Consider the following 27,641-nt stretch of genomic DNA (forward strand, 5'->3'; position numbering starts at 1 on the left):
CTCAAAGTTTATGTGTTTATCAGTTGATTCGCGCCACGATCGCCCGACAGAACCTTTCCCGCACTACTTACAGACACTGTTCTATACTCTCGGAATACGATCTCGGCACCTCGACGTTGGCCAACACACGCGTACTGTCCGCTGCTAAGCGAATTGCAAATTTATACTGACTAACATGTTCCGCACGACTCAGTCGCGAAATGCGACCTTTAGTTGTGACTGACTGTCTATCCGAACAGTATTCTTTTTATTTCAAATCTCACTCGTCATGACGCTCAGAGTGAATACGTGCACCGACACGGTCAGACCTAAAGTATTTGAAGAGTTCAAGTGTGAAGATGTTCACTCCAAGCACAAATGTTCTTCAAGATAGAACTACTTCATGAGTACAAGTTCAAACAAGTGCAATCGTACGCAAGTAAAGTTAAGAGTGCCTACGCAGCTTAATAACAAGAAGTAAAAGAGTAAAGAATATCTAACGAGGGAACACATACATGTGTTTCACTTGGATTCGGTTGAAATTTGGTAGGAATATTCGTGGGATGCAGTAGAATGCTAAGGTGAAAACTGCATGTCCCCAGCGCAAGTTTAAACGCCAAAATAGAACAAATAAATAGTTGTAAAATTAGAAGTGCCGCGGGATTATCTGGGTGTGGCGGAGAGGGAGAGAGGAGCGAAGCAGCGGACGTGAGCAGCGTATAGTCGGACTGCTCGCTCAAGTCGAATGAATGACCACCCACCCCTACCCTCCCGGCCACTCTTCTTTACTACACCGCACTTCGCAAATACCTCGTATCTTCCCGATTAGAAACGTCAAAGCAGATCAAGGGGTGCACATTGATTAATCGTCCGATGAGACAACGTTCTTACAATGACAGGTAAAATCTGACGTTCATATAGTCATTTTTATGAATGGTTACTGTATATTTATTTTAACCATGTATGGTAATAATTGATTTTTTACACCTAGATTCAAAAAAAACGCCCACTACAGAAGTCATTCAATCCGTGGAATGTAGTAGTGTGCCTTCAGAATTGTTTTGCAGAGTGTGACAAAAAAGACACTCCATTTTCTGAAGATGAAAGAAATTTGGGATTGGAACTATATCGTAAGTAGATCAATGTATTTATATATATTTACTTTTACGAGAAAAACAAGCGTTCACAGGAATTGCGTTCCTGTCTCCGTTTTTCAGGTCTAATTGCCGACAGGGTTTTGGATACTGATATGACAGTGGAACTGGATGGCACATTGGATATGTCAGATGATGACTTTGATTTCGAGGAAGACAATATTGAAACACCGTTATTTGACCTCGTCTCCATGCATCTACAACAACGGCTGAACGATGCCTAATCCCAATAACTTATAAGAAGAAGGTCGTCGAATATTGGCGAAACAAAGGTGGGAAACAGAGGAGCTTCGCATCAGTGAAACACAGGTTTTGTAAATTAAAGTTCCGGCAAGAGCTTTACAGGTGGGAGCAACAACTGAAAAACGGTGGCACAATGGGAGAAAAAAAAATTGTTACGAAGAAGACTTATCAAAAGTTCAAAGAAAGTAGACAACGAAACAAAATTGTTCACGATATGAATATGAAAAAATGGGCCTTAAAGTACGCTCGTCTAGTTAACTACGACACGTTTCAAGCGTCTTATTCCTGGGTAATGAGTTTTAAAAATAAATTCAAAATTGGATCAAGAAAAATTTGCAAATTCGTATCTAAAAAGTACCAATTTGAACAAGAAGATACTAATTGTAACGCGACACTGTTTGTTAAAGAAGTGTCGCAATTAATAGAAAGTCACGGCCCAGAGTGCGTGTTTAATACTGATCAGTCTGGTTTTCATGAAGAGTTCCATTTTGGCAGGACCCTTAATGAACGAGGAGAAAAAGTCGTATTAGCGGAAGCACAATCTATGAATTCACTAACTCATAGCTACACAATACAGCCAATAATTTCGGCAGATGGACAACTCCTGCTGAAGTTGCTAGTGGCGTTGAAAGAAAAAAATGGCAAATTTGGTCCTAATATAGAAAAAAAATTACCGCACCAAATGTGTACACTTTGCCTTCAAAGTCTGGAAAACTGACCAAAGAACTTGTACAGAAATGGTTATGGGATGTTTATTGTGAGCTAGTACCAGAGTACAGTGTTTTAGTTCTCGATTCCTGGACCGGGCAGAAAGAAGAAAATATTTTAAATTCTAAAATTGGGAGTAAGAAAATCATTAATGTTCAAACAATTCCGAAAGGAGCCACTGGACTTATCCAGCCGTTAGATGTTTTGGGCTTCCGCATTTGGAAGCAAGTTATACGTATTTTGTACGATTTAATTTTGTTAAACTCGTTAGACATCAAGGTACATTTAAGGAACAACATTTTAAAAGTGCAACCTTTGACGCACAACCAATTCTCCTCTCCGCGTTTTCGTAGCATGTGGCAGTACAGTTGGTACAAATGTGGCTATGTTAACAAGAAACCTTCACAAATTGTTAATCCAGTCGATTATTGTTTCAAAGAAGAGCCTTGCTATAATCAATGTAATACTTGTGAAAGCGACAGCGCTGTAAGTGCATGGTGCACACAGTGTCTGTGCCTTGTACACTTTTTTTTGTAAACAATCACTATTGCACTAATTACAACGAGTAACAAGAACTCGGGCGTGAATTCTTCAAACCTTATTGGCATCGTTGTTCAAACATCGTCCTTTGTACACTTGTTTCATGTGCAGTTTTAATATTTACGTTTTGCACATCTGATCGGGAAGTTAAGGGGAACGCACTAACTATACGCTGCCTGGCTGCTGGCGCAGCTCGACACAGCCCGGTTGGCTCACGTCCGCTGCTTCGCTCCTCCCTACCTCTCCGCCAAACCCCGATACTCCCGCGGCACTTCTAATTTTACGACTATTTATTTGTTCTGTTTTGGCGTTTAAACTTGCGCTGGGGACATGCAGTTTTCACCTTAGCATTCTACTGCCTCCCACGAATATTCCTACCAAATTTCAACTGAATCTGCGTGAAACACATGTATGTGTTCCCTCGTAAGTACAAGTAAAATGTAAGAATGTCTCAGACTAATGTCGGAATATCTCAGACTAATGTCGGAATGTCTCAAACCAATGTCGGAATGTCCCAAACTAACGTCGGAATTATTATTATTTCGTATGTCGGAATGTCTCAGACTAACGTCAGAATGTCTCAGACTAATGTCGGGATGTCCCTCCGTGCTCCGTGCGGCTAAATTTTATCATATTGGTCACCTCCTTCCTGAGTGTTCTTCACTTCGGTTTTTCGTCTTTTCCATTCACCAATAAGTAACTAATATGACGCTTCCTCTCATTGGTAGGCCGGTTTTGCGTCCTCTCCTGGGGCTCTTGGCATCGATTCCTCCCCTGCTCACGTAGGCCAGGGTTGGAGACTTTGTACCCTTTTGCTCGAGCTTCGCATTTTCCTTGAACTAAAATCTATGTCCCCTCCGCGTTGGTTCATGTTTGCCGTAATTTTATATCTGGGCTCAACTGCGTTTCTTTACAAATTTTATATAACGTTTTCGTCACAACTTTTGGCCATCGTGGGCCTGGATATCGAGTGTATTGTTTCCCATAGTCTTTTGTCTTGCCATGCTCCAAACTTTCCTCGTCGTTCGCACCCGTTTGTTAAGAAAATATATGACTGGGATGTCATTTTTACCACCCGTTTGTTGCAAATCACACCCGCGTGTACTCGCTCAAGCCGCTGGTACGCCAAATCTCGGCTTTCTCTTACTTTGCTATGCAATTTTGTTTTCATTGCCCAACTTTATGGAAATAATAAATGTAATTGATACCAAGATACTCTTTCAGTGAGCTCGTATTGATGTGGAGTCAGTGCTCTTTTCTTTCTTAATCCGTTTACACTCCAGAGTTGGTGTTTTCCCTCGGTCTCTGCGAGGTATCCCAACTCTACCGCCGCAAGGGCAGTGTCCTGGAGCGTGAGACTTTTGATCGGGATACAACGGGGAATGAGGACCAGTACCTCGCCCAAGCTGCCTCACCTGGTATACTGAACAGAGGCCTTGTGGGGGGAATGATAAGACTGGAAGGGACAGGCAAGGAAGAGGGAAGGAAGCAGCCGAGGCCTTAAGTTAGGTATCATCCCGGCATTTGCCTGGAGAAGAAGTGGGAAACCATGGAAAACCACTTCGAGGATGGCTGAGGTGGGAATCGAACCCCCTCTACTTAGCTGATCTCCCGAGGCTGAGTGAACCCCGTTTCAGTACTCGTACCACTTTTCAAATTTCCTGGAAGAACAGGGAATCGAACCCGGACCTCCGGGGTTGGCAGCTAATCACACTAACCACTACACCACAGAGGCGGACAACTGTAGTACTGCTGTACCAAATGCCAGCCAGCTATCATGCGTTCGAAAACGAGGCTTACTAATTAAAGTGGGCGCATGAGACTAGTAACGCCGAAGAACATTCAGTGAGCGACCGTCCGGTTGTTATCTCTTCGTATTCTGATGTAACCTAACTTCAGGCAGTAGTGCCACGGTAAAAATCAGGTATCAGGCATCCCTTTCATCATTAATGCAGCCAGAACGCTTAGAAGTAGAAAGTACGGCGCAGACCACTTGCTATATAATGTTTGGGAAGCTTACAGAATTTTTTCCGTTTGAATTTAATTTAAAAATTATAATAAAGAAAAAATAACGAGTAGAAAAATAATAAAGTATGTATTAACATAAAATATGTTTATTTATACAAAAATTAGTTCCCTAACAATAACATTATACTTTCTTACCATTTGCTTTACGTCACACCGACACAGATAGGTCTTATAGTGACAATGGGATGGCTAAAGGCTAGGGGTTGGAAGGAAGAGGCCAAGGCCTTAATTGAGGTACAGCCAAGCATGCACCTGATGTAAAAATGAGAAAGCAGGGAAAACCACCTTCAGAGGTGCCGACAATGGGATTCGAACCTACTCTCCCCCGGAATGCAAGCTCATAGATGAGCGACTTTCATCGCATGGCCAACTTGCTCGGTAATAACATTATTGTTATTTTATACCTACACTTGTACATCCTTCCTTTTATTAGTATGCCTATAGATTATCCCCTTAATATCTCGAAAATTTTCCTCGACGCTATCTTGGGATTTAGTGTTAAAACTTAATTTGAAATTTCAGGAAACCTTAAAGTCACTGCAGGCCATCGCTTTGGAAACTGGAACCAAGATTTCAGTTTCTAGAGAAGGGTTCATTAATTCACATATATTTTCATTTTTATACCTACTGTATTTACAGAGTTCGTCATAGTACATAGATAACCACAGAAGTAAAATATACTGAAAATGTGCACAGAAACTGCAGATATGTTCCTGAATATTCGGCAGTGTCTTTAGGCAGAATTGTCTTTCTCTGATTCTTTTCTCGATGCTGTTTCAGGTCCTAGTGGATGTAACGAATACCTACGAGATGACTCCATACTCAGAAAGAACTATCGCCTTAATCTATTTCGTCTGTCGTGATGGCGCCGTGACACAGAGAATGTGCCAGAATCTAGTGACGGAGGTCAGCGGGAAGAGCGACGGATTTAGCAGCGTAAGTCCCAGTAGAAGTTACTTAGGCTGGTAAAAGTAAAAGTAAACTCATGTCCTCATCCCGAGTTGGTGCAGATCTTTTCAGACACATCACCAATGGAGGCGAGCTGCATGAAACATTTTAGCCACATACCAATCCTCCTGCCATTCTTAAATATCTGGCACTTAAGGCCCCCACACACAGAAAGCTAAGATAAGCTATGCTATGCAATGTCAAGCCATGTTGTCCTACACCACGAATAAAAAGCTAAGCTAAACTATCCTAGGCAGCCGTTTATAGATGTCGGATTAATTAAAGAGGAACCTTTTTTATTGGCCACTGACGTGGGAAGATGAAGAAATAGAAAGAAACAGAAAGAGGAGAAGATTCTGTATACGTGAAATTGGAAGTGAATAACACATGGTCAATCCCATCATTTAATTCAAGCATTGCATGGAGATAAATAATTATTTCTTCTTTTTTCTTTTTCTTTTTTTTTTGTGTAAATCGGGAACAGTTTCATGAACTTCCCTCTATTACTCAAGATGATATATTTTCCATAGTTTACGCCCCCCATTGGAACACTTTAATCAGTCATATACATTAAAGTCTAATAGTATTAAATAGAGTCATATTTTCAGCTTATTCTTCCGCACCCAAAAACTTCCTCACCTGTCGGACCTGGCTGCCCTTGACGCAAGTGTATTAGACTGATATAACTTGAAAACAATATTCTTTAACCCATGGGTAAATAATGCCAACATCGAGCTCGAATTATTATTATTAATATTAGTATGATTCCCTATGAAGTGTTTACATCCACGTATTAGTATTATTATCTACGATCGTATTATTTGTGAGGTTATGTCATGAAACATGTGTTGTATATATCATAATATGAGTTTATTTAATGTAAGGGGGCGATGACCTTCGATGTTAGGCCCCTTTAAACAACAAGCAACAACAAGTTAATGTAAGAACCCGTAATTAATATTATATACTGTAATTTATTATTAACAGTATATACGATGTATAATCTAATACAATATTGTGCAACACACTGCAATATCCAGAATGACGTATCCTTGACACTAGATGGTTGTAGAATGTTCTTTACATTATAACTAGACTTTAGGCACTCTAGAATTTACAAGAAAATGTATTCTTTTAAAAGCCTGTCCAGGCAAAATATATATATAAGGAGGAGGTCTTGATGGAGCAGTTGAGTTATTGTTTAATAGGAGTTGTTTTGATGATACGTGTGTAGAATTCGTGTTCGAAGTATTGTAACTTTTTCATGAATAATAATAAATAATAATAATAATAATAAAATATCATAAAATATATCAAAAAATTTATACTACTCAACTTCATAAAATTCTTTAAATAAATTAAATTAATAAAAATAATTAATCGAAATGTCCGTAGGATGGGCGCCAGAGTTCACCAAAATGAATCCCTCGAATTTAGATAGAGCATAATGATTCTTTATCTCCCAGGGCGTGTACATAATGCTGCGTACTGGAACATCTACTACAGGCCTTACCTAACCTTATGAAAACGTCTAAATAGGTAGGAACTACACCTAGGTTCATCAATAACTCCACTGATTCTAAAATATCTATATTTTCTATAAAATCCGTGCATGAGCACCTCATCAACACACCAAAATAAACTTATAATACACAAACAAAATTTTGCTGGAAGACTCCATATTTACAACAACAATGAAAACAGAGGGAAAACGAAAGCGAGAACTATGCCACCATTTGCAGATAGTCCGTTGAACAATGCACATATATTGAACCCGACAGGGGCATGATCCAAGGACCTTGGGTTGATATCGATCTCCGTAATTACGCACGCAATGCTATTAAAGGGAAAGAATGCTGAAAATGATTAATATTCATATCATTAATGGAGGTCATACCGAAACTAATTAATATTCATACCATTGAGAGAGATAAATTGTGTCTTTTAAAATTATTCTACGAGGTTTCTTTGTCTGCGACTTGTTGCGCAGTATTATCCTTTGTGTAGCGGGGGCCCCGCAGATGAAGCCAAGCCAACTTAGACCCGGGAGGGGTTATGAATGGGGATTCCCTGTGACATCACTCGAGAGAAGACATCCCTCCTCAAGACTCACAGAAGGAGGGGAAACTAACTTTTTCGAAACGAAATATAGGAGCCATCTTGGACTCGGACTGGCCAACTTAATTACCTACGATCTAGAAAATTAATGAAACTCGAATTAGGGGCGCATCTCCCGATTTAATAGGGATAAATGTTACTGGGACATTTATTTAGAGTGTTTAATGTCCTCTTCCGTGATAACTTTCAGCAGAAGAGAGAATACTGTGTTGTTTCTGCGTGGAAAAGTACTGAGGCCATCTGGTTATTCTCATGACACGTCCTCGACGGAGGGACTTCACCCCGTGTGGTAGGGGAAGCAGAACAGATTTTAATTAATTTAAAGCGATTCACCGAAGGATAAGTGAGTGGTTATGTCTCAATCGCACCAACTAGATACCGGTCACCGATCACCCGTACTATCCTACCTCGAGTACGCCGGGAATAGGCGCTACGCAAATTAGTGGAAGGGGTATTGCTCCCTTGTAAAAACTACTGCAGGAAGGGACAAGCGGCAGTCGGGGTTAGAGGCTTGTCGGCGGCGAAGCTACGCTCGGTTAAGCCCCCGTTAGTTCTTTGTTCATGTGAAGTTAACTCCTAATTTTAGTGAAATAATACAGTTCGCATAAACAGTGTATAATTTGATCTCTGTGACGGATGTGTTAATTTTTTAGGAAACCGTGATGTGTAAAGTAATATTATTATCATTACGGTAGTATAATAATCTGACGTAGCAGCAGACTGAATAGGAAAACCGAGAGATAGGCGAGATTCGGTACTGAACCGCGGGCTACGTAATAGCTTACGAGATCGTGACCGGACGTTCACAGTGAACGCTGTTAACCGAAGTGTGAATTAAACAGTGACGTTGTGTGTGCACAGGATTAGCGGCCAAGGACTCCACAAGCATCGAACAATGGATCTTCAACTCCAAGATGGAATGGAAACTGAAGTAACCACCGTGGTGCCCATGGAGGAGGAGTAAGCTCAGGATGGACCTCCTGAGTTGGCGCAGGTGTCATCATCATGTGATAGAAATGAGTACAAAATTCTAATATCTGGCATGCATAGAAGGGATGGGAATATTTGTTGTAAACTGACGCTATAAGAGACTAAAGATGTAGTTCTATTGAAATAGAGCGCCGGAATGGGCGCGTAATTATTAATCCTTAGTTTAGGAAACCGACAACAGGTCTGAGTAATTGAGTGTAAATAATTTAGGGAATATATACTCTAGCTTTGCATGGGATAGAGATTCATTCGATTATTTCTTTCTTGGGAGATTCTGTTTGTTATTAGCGTCAGAAGACCAGGAATAATTAGTTTATGGGAGTGCAGTGAGAGTAGTTATTAGAGTATTCATTAATTTGATAAGTGTATGGTATGTGAAACGGTAAGTGATATAGTACGTAAGGCACGCAGCTGCGAGATTCAACGGCCGGGCTGACAGCCACAACAAAAACTCCACCCTTTGAAATACTTAGATAGGGAGTGATAAGTTTAAATTGATTCTGTGATTAAATATACTGTACCATTATATCTGACCGCAAGTATGGATATTTAACGCAGTAAAAATTTTGCAGTAGGACGCCGCTTGTGAGGGCGTGATGCTATACAGAGCGTGGGAAGCGAGAAGGTGATTTCCCGAGGCAAGGCGTGGTCATGTGTGACGAAGAAAGAATATGTGAGGAAGAGAGAAAGAGAGATGGGATTTTGTCCGGGGGAGAGACCTGCCATCTTAACAGAGATTTTTAGCGGGAGCAGACAGGCCCACCACATTACGGAAATTGAGTCGTAATTCCCGTAATTGGAAGGCTTTTCAGGTAAATAAAAAGATGGAAATGATTGCTAGAATTTTATGAAGCTGTAGATACCTCTAGGTTTATTAACATATGATTAGATCAATAAATATGTACCAAGCAGAACCACCGTGGGAAGCTCTGTAGTGGCCACATTCCAGACTCAAGTTGTTTCTCGGGGCTTTCCCTGGCGTCCTTTGGTGTGTTGTCTCATATAAAAGCTGAGTGATATGGGGGGAGATCATCCAGTTGACTATCATATTGCTGCCGGCCCGCGTCGCACGTCTGCTTAGATTGCGCCAGAAACCCTTTGTTCAGAACAAAGACAGTGTGTAATTATTACAGTGCGATAACTTTGATCCAGTGGATAGGAGACTTACGGAGTTACAGGTGGTGGATTTGTAAGTGGCGCTATATTCAGATACCTATCAATGAGATCGCGTGTGCTTAATGCTATCAGTAACAATAGAAAGCCGTACTTGCAGACTCGAATAAATAGCGGTAGGGGCGAAGCTCCCGAGGTGCCGAGGAAGTGTGGACAATAGACTAAGGAGGTCTATGTTTATCATCTGATAGACTGTTGAATCCAAGTTAAGCGGGCATAAAAACAAAGTAACCGAGTGGATAGTCTCTAGAGCAGAAAATAGTTTGTGGCACAGTACACAAGTTAGCGAGTATGCAGTGATACGAGAAGGGAGGACGAGGAGTGTGTATTACAAAGTGTTAGCGCTGTGTGCTAGCTCAACCTAAGTAAATGTCCAGAATGTGGCGTAGTGTTTAAAGTGAATATTTCATTATAGTAAGAAGTCGAGATATTCCGAGGGGAGTGAGCGGCAAGAACTTCAGAACGTGGCTTCGTAGACGCCACCTTGAACGAGGCATCCCTCAAGAAGAAGACAGCACCATGAACCAGCGGGGCAGGAAGACCGGACTCCAAGAATCGAACCTGGCTGAGACCTCTATCGTGATGGGCTAAATCATGCTAGCCTACCCGGAGGGAGAGAGGAGGAGATCGATCAAAATGAGATAAGTGGACCAAGAATTACTAGACATATGGTAGAGTTAAGGTGTCACGCAGGGATAGTAGAATTAAACGTGTAAATATTAATATAGGATTTGATTGTGGCCCATCAGGCTGCATATTAAGATTGTTTTGTTATATCTAAGGGTAAGAGTAGTTAGATTTGGTTTTTTTTCATCTTTATGTAGAGCAGACAATGAGGTAATATTTGTTATCGCGGCAAGAGGTATGTGCCTAGTGATACGCATTTGTTTGAGTACGATAGACCGGATATTTTCCTTTGGGTCGGTCGTTAAATACATTTTACTTGTAGGATTAGGACCATTATGTGTAATTCCCATTATATTCCAAGGGAAGGGCAGACATATCTGCGTGATGTTAGGGGTGCATGCTAATCGTATTTTGATGATAGGCATGGCTCTATTTATGCTACTAAGATGAACGTGATCTGTAACGCTGGTGGAGACATTAGCATTATTGGTCTCTGTGCGACTCTGCCAGACAGGGCTTGAACCACAGACCTTAGGTGACTGTGACCTCGTCGTAAATTTTGACGATATTTGATTTATCGGGGTGTAGTACGATCGTAGACTTTGATGTTATAATTGGGGCCCGTGCTTGTTTGTCAGTGAAATCGGATACATAGTGTAAGATGTATTTCCTCACTTAGTTTTGTGGCTATTTTGCTTTGTCAAGCGTAGATAAATAAAAGCCCCTTTTGTGAAGTTAGCTCTGGGAGCTCGTGAACCGTGATACTGGGTCACAGCCTGTCGGTGTGTTTACACATTTTTTGCTTATGGCGAGTCCCTCATGGCTAGACGAATCAGGTCAATGCTTGGCCCACACTCTGGGGGTAGCACAGCCATCTTAGTGTAGCCCGCGGGAAGGTCATCTTTCCTTTGAAACAGAGGTGTTTTCTGGGGACACTGTTACCTCATTCATTCGAACGTTTATCTCCTTTCCTTTATTTTGTGTTGTTTCTGCATTTCTTATGGTCGCATATTTACCCTTAGGTTATCTCGCACGATATAATTATTGTAAGAGTCCATCTGTTGACACAAAGGTATGCTTGGTGGACGTGGGTTCACGTCCCTGTAAATATGTAATTGAGGGCGCTAGAGTAGGTTATCTGAGTTTATTTTTATTTACTTATTGTGCTGCTAATTTTTGTGTATATAAATATCCCGGGGTGGAAGGAAACTTTCATAATAGCGGTAATCTCTGCGAGTATCCTTAATTCTACCATTATATCATTTTATGTCGCAGACGGGGATGCAGTTTCCATGTGGGAGAACACATCCGGTTTTCTTTTTTTTTTTGGTTCACAGATCGACAAACCTCAGCATAACGTTATCATCCAGATTGTGTTTTTTTTGTTTTCCTTCTAATTTGTAGATGTGAGCCTTTGGCGCACTTATTTTGGCACTACAGGTGCAATCCTTGTAATTAACTTGTGTTGTGAATACAAACTTATGCTCAAAATTCTGATCACAGCGAAAGTGTTCCTCATTTCGTAGTTTAATGTAGTATATGAGTTCCCCATGATCCTCTCGTCATAAGAACCCAAATTATCGACCATTTCTGCCGACTGCAGCTGAGCTGGTGCCCGTATGCAAGAACAGAAGAGCAGGTAGGTATCATCCTGCAGTATTAATGTGCCCTGTAGGGTATAATACCAGGAAGTGATCATAATAAGTGTGTTAAACATCGATTCGTGTGAAAATTAATTACTTAATGCATGTATTGCCGTGTGACGATAAAGTTGTCATGTGCCGACCATCGATTAATTAGCAGTCAGTAATCAGATGTTAATTGCCGCGCGAGTGCTTAATTGTGTTGTAATTGCTGTATAGATTCCGCGCGATGACCATGTATAAGCAAGGTAGCGGGTAAGCTATGTATAACGGCAATAATAATAATAATAATAATAATAATAATAATAATAATAATAATAATAATAATAATAATAATAATAATAATAATAATAATAATAATAACAATCAGGCAAAGATTACCATTATGATACGGGAGTCGTGTTGTAAAAAATGATATGATACTGCTGGGTAGATATGTGTTTAATTCACAGTGATTTGCGCGAGTCTGGTAAGGCCGCAGGATATTGGAGATGTACTTCCGAGTGAAATGTTACGGTTCCCTTTGGAAAGGGAAGGTTGTGTGGGTGTTGACCCCATGAGGGTGGTCAACCGCCGTCTGGCCTTGGCCCAGTGTGTTTCTTTTTTGTTTGGATGTCCCGTAAGCGAGGAAGAAGGGACTTGGCTGTGGAAATGAAGTTGGTTTCTTTCAACGGCAAAAATAATGTGATTTACCTAACACAGCAGAGCAGTATATTAATTAACAAGCGACCCGCCGATGATGGTAATGTTTGCCAATGAATCGTTGTTAATTGTGCGAGTATAATTAGATAGGGATTACAGGACCCTGCCTTCATCGCAAGAGGTTGTCAGTTCGATGCTCAACGTAGGCATTGGAGGCCTACAGCGTCAGAAGAAAGATCAAGTGCCTTTTATGTATTTTTCTTGCATATCATGTACCATTTATGTGTTTTTATGTCATGTGTGGTTGTACATAAGGTCAGTGGTGGTTCTGTCCATCAGCTTGGCGATGTCCAGGATAGCGAGGGTCGGGTTCGAACCCAGATGTTGTGTCATATGTGTGTATTTTATTTTACGTCATTTCATGGGGAAATCTAGGTCTTTATTAGAATAGGGATTGCTCAGATGTGTTGTCGGACGCATGTTAGATTATGTGTTAGCGATAATATAGCCTCAGTGTTATGATAAAATTACCATTCGCGATATGTCACGATACATCGCTTCGCGATAAACGTACTCCTTTCTATCACGTATAACGGACAGACGTCCGCCAAACAAACTACAACGAACATTTGTAAATATTAATGTAATTCATTAGGGTTATTTCATGCGTCATTTCCCATCATCATTAAGGTTCAATAAACCGGTTTGTGAGTTTTATATTTTTAATTCGAATGTGTTCTCATTTTTAGCTATATGCACCGCTTCTCCTCCCTTGTACGCCTCTAAGTTGACTTTAGTTCAGCGCCTATTTATTTCATACTTCTTGACCCGTCAGCGACCCTGTAGATTCCACGCCGGTGCCATATAGAGAGGGGGCGGGTGCAATATGTAGATAAATACCATTCACTGTCTCTCCATCAACACGACTTGCCGATTCTCATAATCGGCACTTGCAATATCACACAGATACTGTGCCTCGTAATACTGTATTCACTGACTTTAACACTTTTTGTAAAGATATATACATTTGAGCATCACAAGCTTGTCGATCTTGAACATAAATTATGGAAAGTCTGAGATAGCTTTCACCAACATAAAATACCAGGCCGTCACAAGAGCTACAATACTTAATGCGTAAGCACAGACAACGTTCCACGAACGTTTGAAGTGCAGTCCAGTATAGTGCAGCAGTGTCACTCCAGTACCGTATATCCAGTTTCATTCCCGTTTCCTGTTAGCACCACTTCCTTCCCGTACAGTCTGCCTGGTTCCCGCCGTTTGATCAACCATTATAGACATCAACATTCCCCTTCCTCTCACATGATATGCCGAGATTGATCCTCGCCAGCCAATCATGGTAGATCCTCTTGTCAAGACCATGCCCTGAATGTCTTCTTGGTCCCAAGACCTAACCAAACGCTGGGGTGTTTCACATGAGTCATATAACTTTCCGAGTACAACAACAAGCTCATCTCATCAGACTGGGATATATACATGACGCATAGAACTTCCCGACGGCGACAACAACAAGTACATCTCATCAAACACTGGGGTAGACACATGACTCATCCAAATTACCATAGTTCAACATAGCAATGTTTTCCCAGCCGTGGTACAAAACAAATTACTCATACTACATATATGGAGACCTCCCAGCTTGTAAATATTAATGACAAAATATACAACTGAAATACTGACGATAATAAGATTAATAATAATAATAAATATAATAATAAATCGAATACTGACAATAATATCTCTCACTTCTACATATAGTGCGAGGGTGTGATATACTATGTACTATCACATAACGCCCCCTTGGTGAATCGATTATACCATATATTATCATACACCATAAAACAGAACTTCATAAATGATATAACTGAACACTTAAATTGCTGTAGTAATGATATATACATTGCGTCTACTGCATTGTATTTGCACAAGCGAAATACAATTTGTCCAAACAATAATGATAATAATATGGCTATATACAAACAACTCCGATTGTTTCATAGATCATTGAACACAACACTTCTTACTAATGAACACATCAATTAAAATTGATAATATATACATCCAAAGTGCAGATCCTACAGTATCTCTTATATCTGCGAAGGCTATAGATATTAAATATCCCAAAGACCTTGTTGTCAGCGGTTACGAGCCTATAAGCACACTTGCCTATTCTACTGCCCACAGTATACGGACCATAATACAACTGAAAAAACTATCAGCATCGATAGACGAGAAACGCGTACCGTAATAAAATCTAACTACGTCTAGAATCCACTATCTCACACACAAACTTTCATCCCATCCAGTCACACAGGAATCATACGAGCTTTCATTCAGAACGTTCAAAACAAAGAAATCCCTACTTCTGAAATGCGCAAGAATCTCACCACGTTTTCTCTTCCACAAACCCATAATTAATGCAAGCAAACAGATCATAGGCTATACTTCTTCACACATTCCACATCAATATCATTTAGCAAGTCATTCAAATCATTCACACAACTCTCAGTCTTAAAAAACATTACACATTCGCTTGAAAGACTGTCTTTCATCTCACGCACACTTCCATTCTCACTTTCCTTAAACATTCCCAACACACGCACATGACCTCTGACACAAGAATTTCTCACAAAATCTTCAAACCCTGAATCACCATACAATTTGCCATTCCACTGATGAATCACCATAATCACAAAACATGACTTATAATCCGCTTCAAACAACCCTTCACGAACAACGGTCGTAGTTAACACATGCTTATTATACATACGTACTTCAGTTACCTCAAGCTCATTCACACCACACTCAGCATACATTCTCTTACTCACGCTCACTCTATCACTGAAATTCTTACCATAAATCACTTCGAAATTTCTGTCATTACTACTTAATGAACCAACAATTAATCCTTCTTCACCACCTTCCACATCAGCTCCTACTTTCACCACTTTCATGCCAACAACACTGCTACTCTCGACTCTCTTTCCAGAAGTTGCATTAATCTCAAAGTCACCATTTTCACACATAATCGCCTAACTTTATTCTCCTCACGTACACTTAAATCAACAAAAACATCCTCATGACGTATACTCCGTAAAAACTCTTCACTCACTAAACAACCTTCATCAACTCCACGAAAAACTTCACTTTCAATTTCAGAAACTTCTGTAAGATCATCGATCGCAACATCGCTATTACCATCACCACTAGCACAAAGTAAGTCAACCGACACATCTTCCTTACTTTCATCACGCCCCCTATACTGAAAATATCCCCGATCACAAAACACATGGTCATACAATAATTCCTCTTTCACGTCTACTTCGTAACTTACCTGTTTCATCGCGTGAATAGGAATTTCGGTATCGGACTCCCTATCTGACCCAACTAAGAAGTCCGATCCCGGTTTAAACTACTTGACGTGGATTGTTCTTCATTATCATGTCTCTGCACTTGATCTGGAGGTCTTTGATCCGTACGCCCCCTACTTTCTGATTCCCCTTGATTAGGTCTTCTGCCAAAATATTCCTGGTGATTAACTCCCTGATTAGACTGTCTGTTTCCCCTTCCGGACCGGAATTACCACCCTGATTCCCTGGCCTAGAATGACTGAAATTCTGATTATTCCTATCTCCCCCTAGCTGATTACCTTGTCTCCCATTATCCCCGTAATTTCTACCTTCACTTTGCCTAGTCCTCCCCTGCCCTTCCAAAGCATCAAACCTCTCTAAAAGCTGCTCTAATTCCTTAATCGCAATATTATTCTGCATACATGCAGCTAATCCGACCTTCTCAGGAAAATGCCTCAACATCTGGCGGACTGTATATCTCTCCGGTGCTAGACCTTCAATATCCTGGCTGATCAGAACATGCGCCAAGAAATACTCCGTCATAGACACATCTACTGACTTGAGGTCATCTTTTACCGACTTAAGGTTTTCTCGAATTTCTCATTCTTCTCATCTATACGCTTCGCTAAGACGTTCTGATTGGTTTTAATTCTATCTATTTCTTCAACTTTATCTTCCACTATCTTTATTCTCTTATCACAGTCCTTGCTGTTTCCAACAAATTCCTTCCTAACTACATTAAATCGGCATTCAATTTTCTCAGTCAGTTTCAAGCATTGAGCTTCTACCTTATTGTTGACTTCCTGAATTTCCCTGCTTTGATGGCCAAGCTTCTGGTTTAATTCATCTATTCTACCATTCACAGCACTGCTTAAACTATCAATTTTACTACACAACTCAACACTTACTGAATTTAACTCCTTACACTGATCTTACTGGACAGTTCCGTACTAACTGAATTTTATTCACTATTAATACTATATATTTCATTACTTCAAAAACTCAATTCACTCTTCAACTCTATACTCTGACTAACAGTCTTGCTGGACAATTTAACCTTATTATTATCGATTTTACTGGACAATTCAACATTATTGTTATCGATTTTGCTGGACAATGCATCATTTTTACTGTTAACAACATTTAATTCAACACTCTGATTATCGATTTTACTGGACAATGCATCACTCTTACTAATTCAACGCTCACTGAATTTAACTCCTTACTCTGACTATCAATCTTACAGGACAATTCATTAAATAGTGATTTAATCATACAGAGCATTGAAGCCTCCCCTTGATCCCCTACATGCTGAGTCTGAGATGGGTTACTCGGTTCCTCACCTATCGTTGCCCATTGCTTTTTCCTACTATCAGCCATTTCGCTATTCACACTTAAATTAGATAAAAATGTGGTGGAATTTTTTTGACTTCTTTTATCCTGATTCTTAGTATCAGCAACTATAACGACCTCTCTACTCCTTGATTTTATAATACTCGACTCGTTACAACATTTCTTCATACTCCAACATACATATCACGTACATATAAAACACTTCACCGATATAGTTTTCAGAATTCCATCCACACCTGACAAGTGCACCTATGCTTATAAGCCTAACAGATGTACCAATCATTCAGCCACACGTTGGGAAGCCAATTGTAACTCTTTCGTGAATACTAATAAATAATAATAATAATAAAATATCATACAATATATCAAAAAATTAATATTACTCAAAAACTTCATAAAATACTTGAAATAAATTAAATTAATAAAAATAATTAATCGAAATGTCCGTAGTATGGGCGCCAGAGTTCACCAAAATGTATCCCTCGAATTTAGATAGAGCATGATAATTCTTTATCTCCCAGGGCGTGTACATAATGCTGCGTACTGGTACATCTGCTACAGGCCTTACCCAACCTTCTGAAAACGTCTAAATAGGTAGGAACTACACCTAGGTTCATCAATAACTCCACTGATTCTAAAATATCTAACTATATTCTCAATAAAATACGTGCATGAGCACCTCATCAACACACCAAAATACACTTATAATACACAAACAGAAGATTGCTGGAAGACTCCATATTTACAACTGTAGCACTTAGCGCAATTAACTACTCCATTACTCTAAGTGACAGCAGGGATTTTCTGACCATACCTAAAAGGTACAGATCAGAGTTGTGGAAACGCGCAAAACCAAACAAATAACAAAGAGAAAAATGAACTAGAACTCACCGTTTAATGAATCGGTGACACCAGAGGGGTGGATTAAATGGAGACCTGGTCATCTAAAAATGTTTACCTTTTACAAATGAACACAACCACAACTTGGAAACAAAGAGAGATTTAATGATAAACCATAATAAACTTACACATTAATAGAAAAAACCTCGCTGGAAATAAATCAAAATTAAACTTAGCACTTAAAAAGTGGTTTTAAGGAAACCTACGGTCGACCGATTTGTTAGAAATCAATAGAATAAATAAATTAATTATTTAATTAAAAAATTAATTAAGGCCATATGCCATTTTAAAACACTTCTCCCACCTTTTAGATATAGTATAAAACCAATACACCTCACTCCAAATTTAATATTGCCATAAAATACCTGGTGTGAATTTTAAGAATCGAGTTCACTTAATTGCCTTTTCTTTATTTTTAAAAAACGAAAATGTTATTTTAGGTACATCCCAAGCAGTTCCTACAAGGAAAGGAGTAATGTCAAAATCGAGTGTCAAGAAAAGTTTTCCTCAAAATAATAATAAAAATCAGGTCAGCGATTCAGGGTAGGAACACATGCCAACCGGGAGAGGAAATTGCCAAATATAATAAAAGGGAACAGGTTAAACCACCCACAAAACCAATTTCATAACAGGAACATCAATTCATTTCCATCAACATCCATCAACAATCAGCATCCCCCATAACAACATTAGCGTTCCCATAGCAACGAACACACGCTAGGTCAGTTCAAGGAAGGGGACAATCACAGGCCGCCAATCAACAATAGGCCAAAAACATTTTGAGAGCCAAGAGAAAATAGGACGCTGAAATACCTCCAAAACACAACCCAAATAAATAATAACATTAGGTTAAGAAGTCGGAAAAGAAGTTAGAATGAAAATAGAAAACGAACGTAAACCTCACATTCTTGTATAACTCGCTTGGTTAGTAACTTTGCCAAAACATTGTGTTAATCACGACAAATCGGGCCTAGAAAGGCCACCACTAAACGTTAAATATCAAATTTACAATTTAAGACGCAAGTCCTCAGTGAACATAACTAGTTGACACACAATTACTTCTTTTTTTGGAACCGGTAAAGGAAAAGAGTTCGAAAACCACAAGGTTAAATTACAGAATTTATATGACGCAAAGCTTCATTATGTTCCGGAGTTCACTCCACTTTTCGAAATTTTCAGTTCACCACAGGGAATCAGGTAAAATGAGCGCAGTAAAAACACTTACATGGTATCAGCTTGCTGCGGTAGAGAAGTTGTTCCAACATCCAATGTTTACTTACATATGGCAGAGGGTATCCTTAAAAGCTCACAGAATTTCCAGACAGGGAAGATAGTAAAAATAAAATCAGGGGGATAAAAACCTTGAAGTTCACTAGGGCGTAAGCCCAATCGAATTAACTTCAACCAGGTTCCATTTTAAAAACCAAACCCATGCCGGCAGGCAGAGAGGCACGCCGCTCAAGCATCTTGCTTCACTTTCAGAACAATAATAGGGATTACCCAGGAGCCTCCAGTCAGTGCACAGCTGCAATGATGGCGTGCGCATATACGCCCAGTGGAGGGGGAGCGCGTGGTGAGGTAGTTCATACCTTCGACACTAGAATGCAGGAGAATACAGCGAAAAATCACCGTCTGGGCATACACTACAGCTGGGTACCTTAACCTTTTAAACCAGTGGAAGTTTCTGTTTTTAAACATTGAAAACTATGGTATCTGCGACCATGAATTACTTGTTGAATACGTAGCGGCGAACCACTATAAAAACACAAATTTCAATAACCATGCAGCCAGTCCAAAAATGTCTACGGAGAGGATATAAATTATTACGCCGGTAATAACAACAACAATGAAAACAGTGGGAAAACGAAAGCCAGAACTATGCCACCATTTGCAGATAGTCCGTTGAACAATGCACATATATGTAGATAAATACCCTTCACTGTCTCTCTATCAACACGACTTGCCGATTCTCATAATCGGCGCTTATAATATCACACAGATACTGTACCTCGTAATACTGTGTTCACTGACTTTAACACTTGTTGTAAAGATATATACATTTGAGCAACACAAGCTTGTCGATCTTGAACATAAATTATGGAAAGACTGAGATAGCTTTCACCAACATATAATACCAGGTCGCCACAAGAACTACAATACTTAATGCGTAAGCACAGACAACGTTCCACGAACGTTTGAACGCAGTCCAGTATAGTGCAGCAGTGTCACTTCAGTACCGTATATCCAGTTGCACTCCCGTATCGTGTTAGCACCACTTCCTTCCCGTACAGTCTGCCTGGTTCCCGCCGTTTGATCAACCATTATAGACATCAACATTCCCCTTCCTCTCACATGATATGCCGAGATTGATCCTCGCCAGCCAATCATGGTAGATCCTCTTGTCAAGACCATGCCCTGAATGTCTTCTTGGTCCCAAGACCTAACCAAACGCTGGGGTGTTTCACATGAGTCATATAACTTTCCGAGTACAACAACAAGCTCATCTCATCAGACTGGGATATATACATGACGCATAGAACTTCCCGACGGCGACAACAACAAGTACATCTCATCAAACACTGGGGTAGACACATGACTCATCCAAATTACCATAGTTCAACATAGCAATGTTTTCCCAGCCGTGGTACAAAACAAATTACTCATACTACATATATGGAGACCTCCCAGCTTATAAATATTAATGACAAAATATACAACTGAAATACTGACGATAATAATAATAATAATAATAATAATAATAATAATAATAATAATAATAATAATAAATCGAATACTGACAATAATATCTCTCACTTCTACATATAGTGCGAGGGTGTGATATACTACGTACTATCACAGTATGTGATTTGGTTTTGTAGAGTTGGTAGTTGGCATGCAGTGATTGCAGTCTTCTTATTCTTGGTGATAGGCAGATGGTACTTTGTTGATGTGTGTGTGACAAATGTATCAAAGTTTGTAAATAAAAATTAGGGCATACAACTGAGAGCATATTGTGTGCGTCTTTGTGGATACATCACCCTTTGGTTTGTCAGTAACGGTGAACGTCTTTCGTTCAAATGTTATGAGTTTGAATCGTAAGTGTTTATTCCTTAGAATCCTCTTTCCTTCTCTGCCTTCAATTTGGAGCATTGATAAATTTAACTCTTCTAAATCATTCATGATCTCTGTGAAACAAGTGTTCTTTGTTTTATTTTTCCAGAAGTAACTAAATTAGTGGTTCACTAGGCGGATAGGGGGGTTGTCACCGGTATATCGGCAGACTTGAGCGAAATAAAATATCTCTCCCGGACCAAACACACACTTCACAACCTCATTAATCTTGTCACACCTTGCCAATCGCCTTTGCAGATCACGTCTGGAATTGTAAACCCTGATATCGGTCAATCATGAAGATCATGAAGATGTTATTAATGTGAAGTACACAAATTATAAATTGTAGGGTAAAAATATGTGTAAAAGTAGTAAATGATACATAAAAATCAATCTCTAGAGTTTCATTTATTTCTTGCCGACAGTTTTGTTCTTCATGGTTATCTTTCAATCATTTGACAGACAAGTACCACTTCAATCAGTCTTTCTTCCTTTCGTCTGCCTTCCATGATAATTAAAAGCACAAAAACAACTAAGCAATATAATAGCTACTATATTAAAGCCCAAGTGGCTCAGGTAGCTGGCTTCTACTCGCAGGGTTCCGTGGTTCAAATCCCATGTTCAAATCATACATGCTAGATGCCAGGCAAACAAGTGATGGTGCACATGCGTGAAGCCAACTATAACTATGAAAATCGCCTCCTCGGCGATCTGTAAAGTTTAGCTTGGCATGGCTTAGGTGAGCGCAGCTTAGCATAGCAGCCTGTGTGTGCCATTTCCATATAACTTCATTGGAGCTCATTTTTTTTCGTTGGTTTGCGTAGCATAGCGTAGCTTTCTGTGTGTGGCGGACTTTAGGCTGGTTGTTTCACTCTTCTGTTCCGTTCTCTTCGTCACATTACTAGTCCCTATAAAAGAATTACTACACGGACTGATCTTTCTGTTCGGTTTGAAATTTTTAATTTATTTATTTATTTATTTATTTATTTATTTATTTATTTATTTATTTATTTATTTATTTATTTATTTATTTATTTATTTATTTATTTATTTATTGCAATTAACGTAGAATACGTTTTCTCCAAAGAGCATCCATGGCTCAAGCGGCAGCGCGACGGCCTCTCACCGTTGAGTTCCGTGCTTCAAATCCCGGTCACTCCATGTGAGATTTGTGCTGGACAAAGTGGAGGCGGAACAGGTACTCCGGTTTTCCCTGTCATTTTTCACTCCAGCAGCACTCTCCAGTATAATTTCATTTCATCTGTCTTTCATTAATCATTGCCCCAGAGGAGTGCGACGGGCTTCGGCTGCCGGCACAATTCCTATCCTCGCCGCTAGATGGGGGCTTCATTCATTCCATTCGTGACCCGGTCGATTGACTGGAAACAGGCTGTGAATTTTTATCACGTTTTCTCCAAGGACAAATTTGGTCCAAAGCGACACACGGAAAACGTGTTCAACAGCCGTCTAGAACATGCGAATACTCTGTCGTGGACGTAATTACCATGAACCCTTGTTAAATATCATTGCAATGTGTAAAATATGAAGCCTGTTTATTAATTACATGTCTCATTTCTGTATTGCAAGCACTGTCGCGCAAATAATAATTGTCTAAGATAATAAAATACCGAGCAAGTTGCCGTGGGTTAGGGGCGCGCAGCTGTGAGCTTGCATTCGGGAGATATTGCGTTCGAATCCTATTTTCGGCAGCGCTGAAGATGGCTTTCGGTGGTTTCCCATTTTCACACCACGCAAATTCTGCGGTTGTACGGCGGAGAAGGATAGGAAAGTACTAGGAGTGGGAAGATGGTGGTGGTGATTATTGTTTCAAGAGGAAGTACAACTAGGCAACCATCCTCTATGTAACATTAATCCGGAAAAAGGAAGGGATCCAACACTTCGAAAAATGAAGATATCGACCAAAGAAAGACAAGGGCTACGATGGGCGTGGAAATGAATGACTCTCTAGGCTTCGAGTGCTCTAATACCGTCGGGGTCGGAAAAGAACAAGAGTTGACCGAGGGAGGTAGGATAGGTTGGATGAAAGTGTGGAACCTGACAAATAAGTAGAAGCAATGACAGGAATCAGCTCATGACCCCATGGTCGCCAACTGCCTCACCCAAGTTAAGAGCCCCTGGGGCCCCTTTATGTCGCCTCTTACGACAGGCAGGGGATACCTCTTCCTTGTCTATCCCCTTCAATCTTACCATCCCCCACAAGGCCCCTGTTCAGCACAGCAGGTGAGGTCACCTGGGTGAGGTACTGGCCCTCCCACACCAGTTGTATCTCCCGATCCAAAGTCTCAAGCTCCAGGACACTACCCTTGAGTCGGTAGAGGTGGGATCTCTCGCTTAGTCCGAGGGAAAAACCAACCCTAGAGGGTAAACACATTAAGAGAGAAAGGAAGATAAATTATTATTATTATTATTATTATTATTATTATTATTATTATTATTATTATTATTATTATTACTATTATTATTATTGTTGTTGTTCCAGAGATACCCGTGGAGCAGAAAGAGGTGAAAGAAGGTGCCGGGGGGAATGGGTCTAACTACAATATTAAAGTTAATTTAAAACTTTAACAAAGGTTATATTTCTTTAGAATTTCAAAAATCAACAAATAACAACGTAACAGGTACAATTAGCAATTTAGAAACAAGTCAAGGAAAATACAATATAGTGAATCCCACAAGTCCTGGGCTTCAAGCCCCTCGATTTACATTTCCTGAGCTCTCGGCTCAAATTTACAAAGAGCACAAATTCACTCAAGGGCAGAAATCCCCCTAATTCATGGAGCACTTGCTCCCAAAATACAACACCTAACCTTCAAGAGGCATACAGTAATCTTACTTTGAAAAAGAGCTAACAGGCTCTCAGTTTTCCAAGTCTATTCAAGGCAACATCAACTTACAATTTCTGGATTATACAGGGGTATTTAATACCCAACCTACTGGGCCTTCATGGAACAAGAATAATGGCTAAATAAATGGCCCGAACACAAAATTAATGGAGGCGAATACTTGCACTCCTAGTTATGAGCACTTAAATCCTAAAGGGAACAAGGCCAATGAAACAGGGGCTATTCCCAAACTATGGAGATGACTCGTATAAGAATAAATTAAGACATTACGAAAAGGAAGAAAACCAGTTACAGAACGTAGTCACCTCAAACCAATATGAAGGTGAGCTCGAGAGGGTACATCACTCTCTGTCCCCGATTTACAGTTAAAGATTTTATGAAGTTTTTTACATTAGCCGGCAGAAAGTTACATTTTTAGGAAAACTAGGTTACGTAGTTAACGATTCGGACCTTTCTCTCAGGTTAAACTGCGGAGCTAGCAAGAAATAAAGATCTTATGTGGTCATTACATTGTCGATGTACTGCTGCCTGATGAAAGAGGCCACCCACCTCCTGCTTTGATCCACACACTAGGTAAGATGACGATCAATTGGCCAAGAGACGTGAAAATCCGCAGCTTATAAACCCTCGGGGAGAGTTCGAGACCATTCAAGATTAAACTAGCCACACCCTCTCATTTTATTGGATAATTTAAAAGTTACACTCAAAATCGAAGAAGACTGTGATTGGTAGAATATTAATTACAGAAATTATTGATTGGTTGCATTCATAACTGGAGGAAAGAAAAGATAAATATTGCCAACCCAAAAATAAATTAACATCAATTAGTAAAAAAAATATGAATACAAAACTTCTTTAAATCAAATGTTCTTTCACTTCACACCAGGGTGCATGATCATAGTTTTTTAGTAGTGACATCTGTGAAAGAAAGTCCAAACTTCCTGATGAATGGCAAACAAAACAAGTAGAAATACAGTCAGTTCAGGAAACTTCACAATAACAAAATTACGTCAGATTTTAGTGGTGACTTCTTCTGAGTAAAGTTTTAAGTAGGTATAGTTTCAATTTCACTGTTTCGCCAATAGAGGGGTTCTTTTAGGCGCTAGATTTAAATGCGCGGCGTTGGGGTGTACCTCCAGGTACAATTATTATTATTATTATTATTATTATTATTATTATTATTATTATTATTATTATTATTATTATTTCTTCGTTATGCCCGTTTACAGAGCGCGTTGGAACGTATTATTATTATTATTATTATTATTATTATTATTATTATTATTATTATTATTTCTCGTTATGCCCGTTTACAGAGCGCGTTGGAACGTATTATTATTATTATTATTATTATTATTATTATTATTATTATTATTATTATTATTATTATTATCGTCATTGGTTTTACGTCTCACTAACTACTTTTAAGGTTTTCTGAGATACTGAACTGCTGAAGTTGCAGGAGTTCTCTTACTTGTCAGTGAGGTGTGTGTATTTGAACACTTGCAGTTATTCCATCAGAATGAACCTTGACAGAAGCTGGCAACTTGAGCTCACAGAGCCATCACTCTAGCTTCTGAGCTGCTGTGTGCTTCCCCTAACGAAACAGGGCCTCAACTTAGAACAAAGTTTTCTTATACAAACTTAAATGATTTGGTTCCTGTAAGCTGCCCAACTCCTGGTGTGAAGGCACGTAATGCTGGATTACTCAACAAGAGATCGTTTTTACCCGTTGATATTTTCTAGTATAATGTTTACATTAAAATAAATGTTTATTCTCCTTTTTTGGAGAGTTACAATGGACGTAATTTTCTTTTCGGCTTCGGCTTGTAATATACTGATTACATTCTACAGCCCGTTGAAACTAATGCAAGAAAACGCTAGAAAACACCCACCAAGCTCCATAGCTGTAGTCGCTTAAGTGCGGCCAGTATCCAGTATTCGGGAGATAGTGGGTTCGAACCCCACGTACGACAGCTCTGATGACGGTTTTCCGTGGTTTCCCACTTTCACACCGGGCAAATGTTTGGGCTGTACCTTAATTAAGGCCTCGGCCGCTTCCTTCCCACTCTTAGTCCTTTCCTATCCTATCGTCGCCATAAGACCTACAGTACCTGTGTTAGTGCTACGTAAGGCCACTTGTAAAAGAACCTAAACAATGGAATTTAATTAATAGGCAAAACAAAGTCCACATCCGTGGTGTAGTGGTTAGTGTGATTAGCTGCCACACCCGGAGGCCCGGATTCGGTTCCCGGCTCTGCCACGAAATTTGAAAAATGGTACGAGGGCTGGAACGGGGTCCACTCAGCTTCGGAAGGTCAACTGAGTAGATGGGGGTTCGATTCCCACCTCAGCCATCCTCGAAGTGGTTTTCCATGGTTTCGCACTTCTCCACCAGACAAATGCCGGCATGGTACCTAACTTAAGGCCACGGCCGCTTCCTTCCCTCTTCCTTGTCTATCCCTTCCAATATTCCCATCCCCTCACAATGCCCCTGTTCAGCATAGCAGGTGAGGCCGCCTGGGCGAGCTACTGGTCATCCTCTCCAGTTGTATCACCCGACCCAATGTCTCACGCTCCAAGACACTGCCCTTGAGGCGGTAGAGGTGGGATCCCTCACCGAGTTCAAGGGGAAAACCAACCCCGCACGGTAAAATGATTAAGAAGGAAAGAAAGAAAGAAAGAAAGAAAGAAAGAAAGAAAGAAAGAAAGAAAGAGGGGTTGAAATAAGCGAACACACGTGTCGGTTTATCCGCAGTCACTCAACAGTTTCCGAGAAAATGACGGTAGAAGTTTCCGACGTGCTTTACGTGACTGAAAATGAAAATCTACAACCTGTTTTCCAGTCATTGACCGGGTCAGGGATGGAATGAATGAAGCAGATATAGCCTATTAGTACCATGGGGTCGCCACTCCCAAAATGATATATTAATGACTGATAGGTGCTATAAAATGAGAATGGAGAGTGTTGCTGGAATGAAAGATGACAGGAAAAACCGGAGTACAGGGAGAAAAACCTGTCCTGCCCCCGCTTTGTCCAGCACAAACCACACATAGAACGACCGGGATTTGAACCACGATATCCAGCGGTGAGAGGCCGACGCGGAGGCTCTCTTTACGTGACTATTAGCGCATAATAAGTTCAACCATCGCAGCGGCTTCACACGTTTGTCCTATGTGTTCAATCGCGATTATTTTTTTGTTTCATTTATTTATTTTGGTCCATTGATGATTACTATACGAATGCTTTTG

General features: G+C 40.0%; 1 protein-coding gene across 1 annotated transcript in view; it reads left to right on the forward strand.

Annotated features, from left to right (window-relative positions):
- LOC136875981 (lipase 1) overlaps positions 1–27,641 on the forward strand; it is a 188,080-nt gene that overhangs the window by 89,815 nt on the left and 70,624 nt on the right. Inside the window, exon 6 of the mRNA XM_067149597.2 lies at positions 5,433–5,588. Coding sequence (XP_067005698.2) covers positions 5,433–5,588 — 156 coding nt within the window. The remainder of the gene's footprint in view (positions 1–5,432; positions 5,589–27,641) is intronic.

Source organism: Anabrus simplex, chromosome 6 (assembly GCF_040414725.1).
Source record: "Anabrus simplex isolate iqAnaSimp1 chromosome 6, ASM4041472v1, whole genome shotgun sequence".
NCBI lineage: Eukaryota > Metazoa > Arthropoda > Insecta > Orthoptera > Tettigoniidae > Anabrus > Anabrus simplex.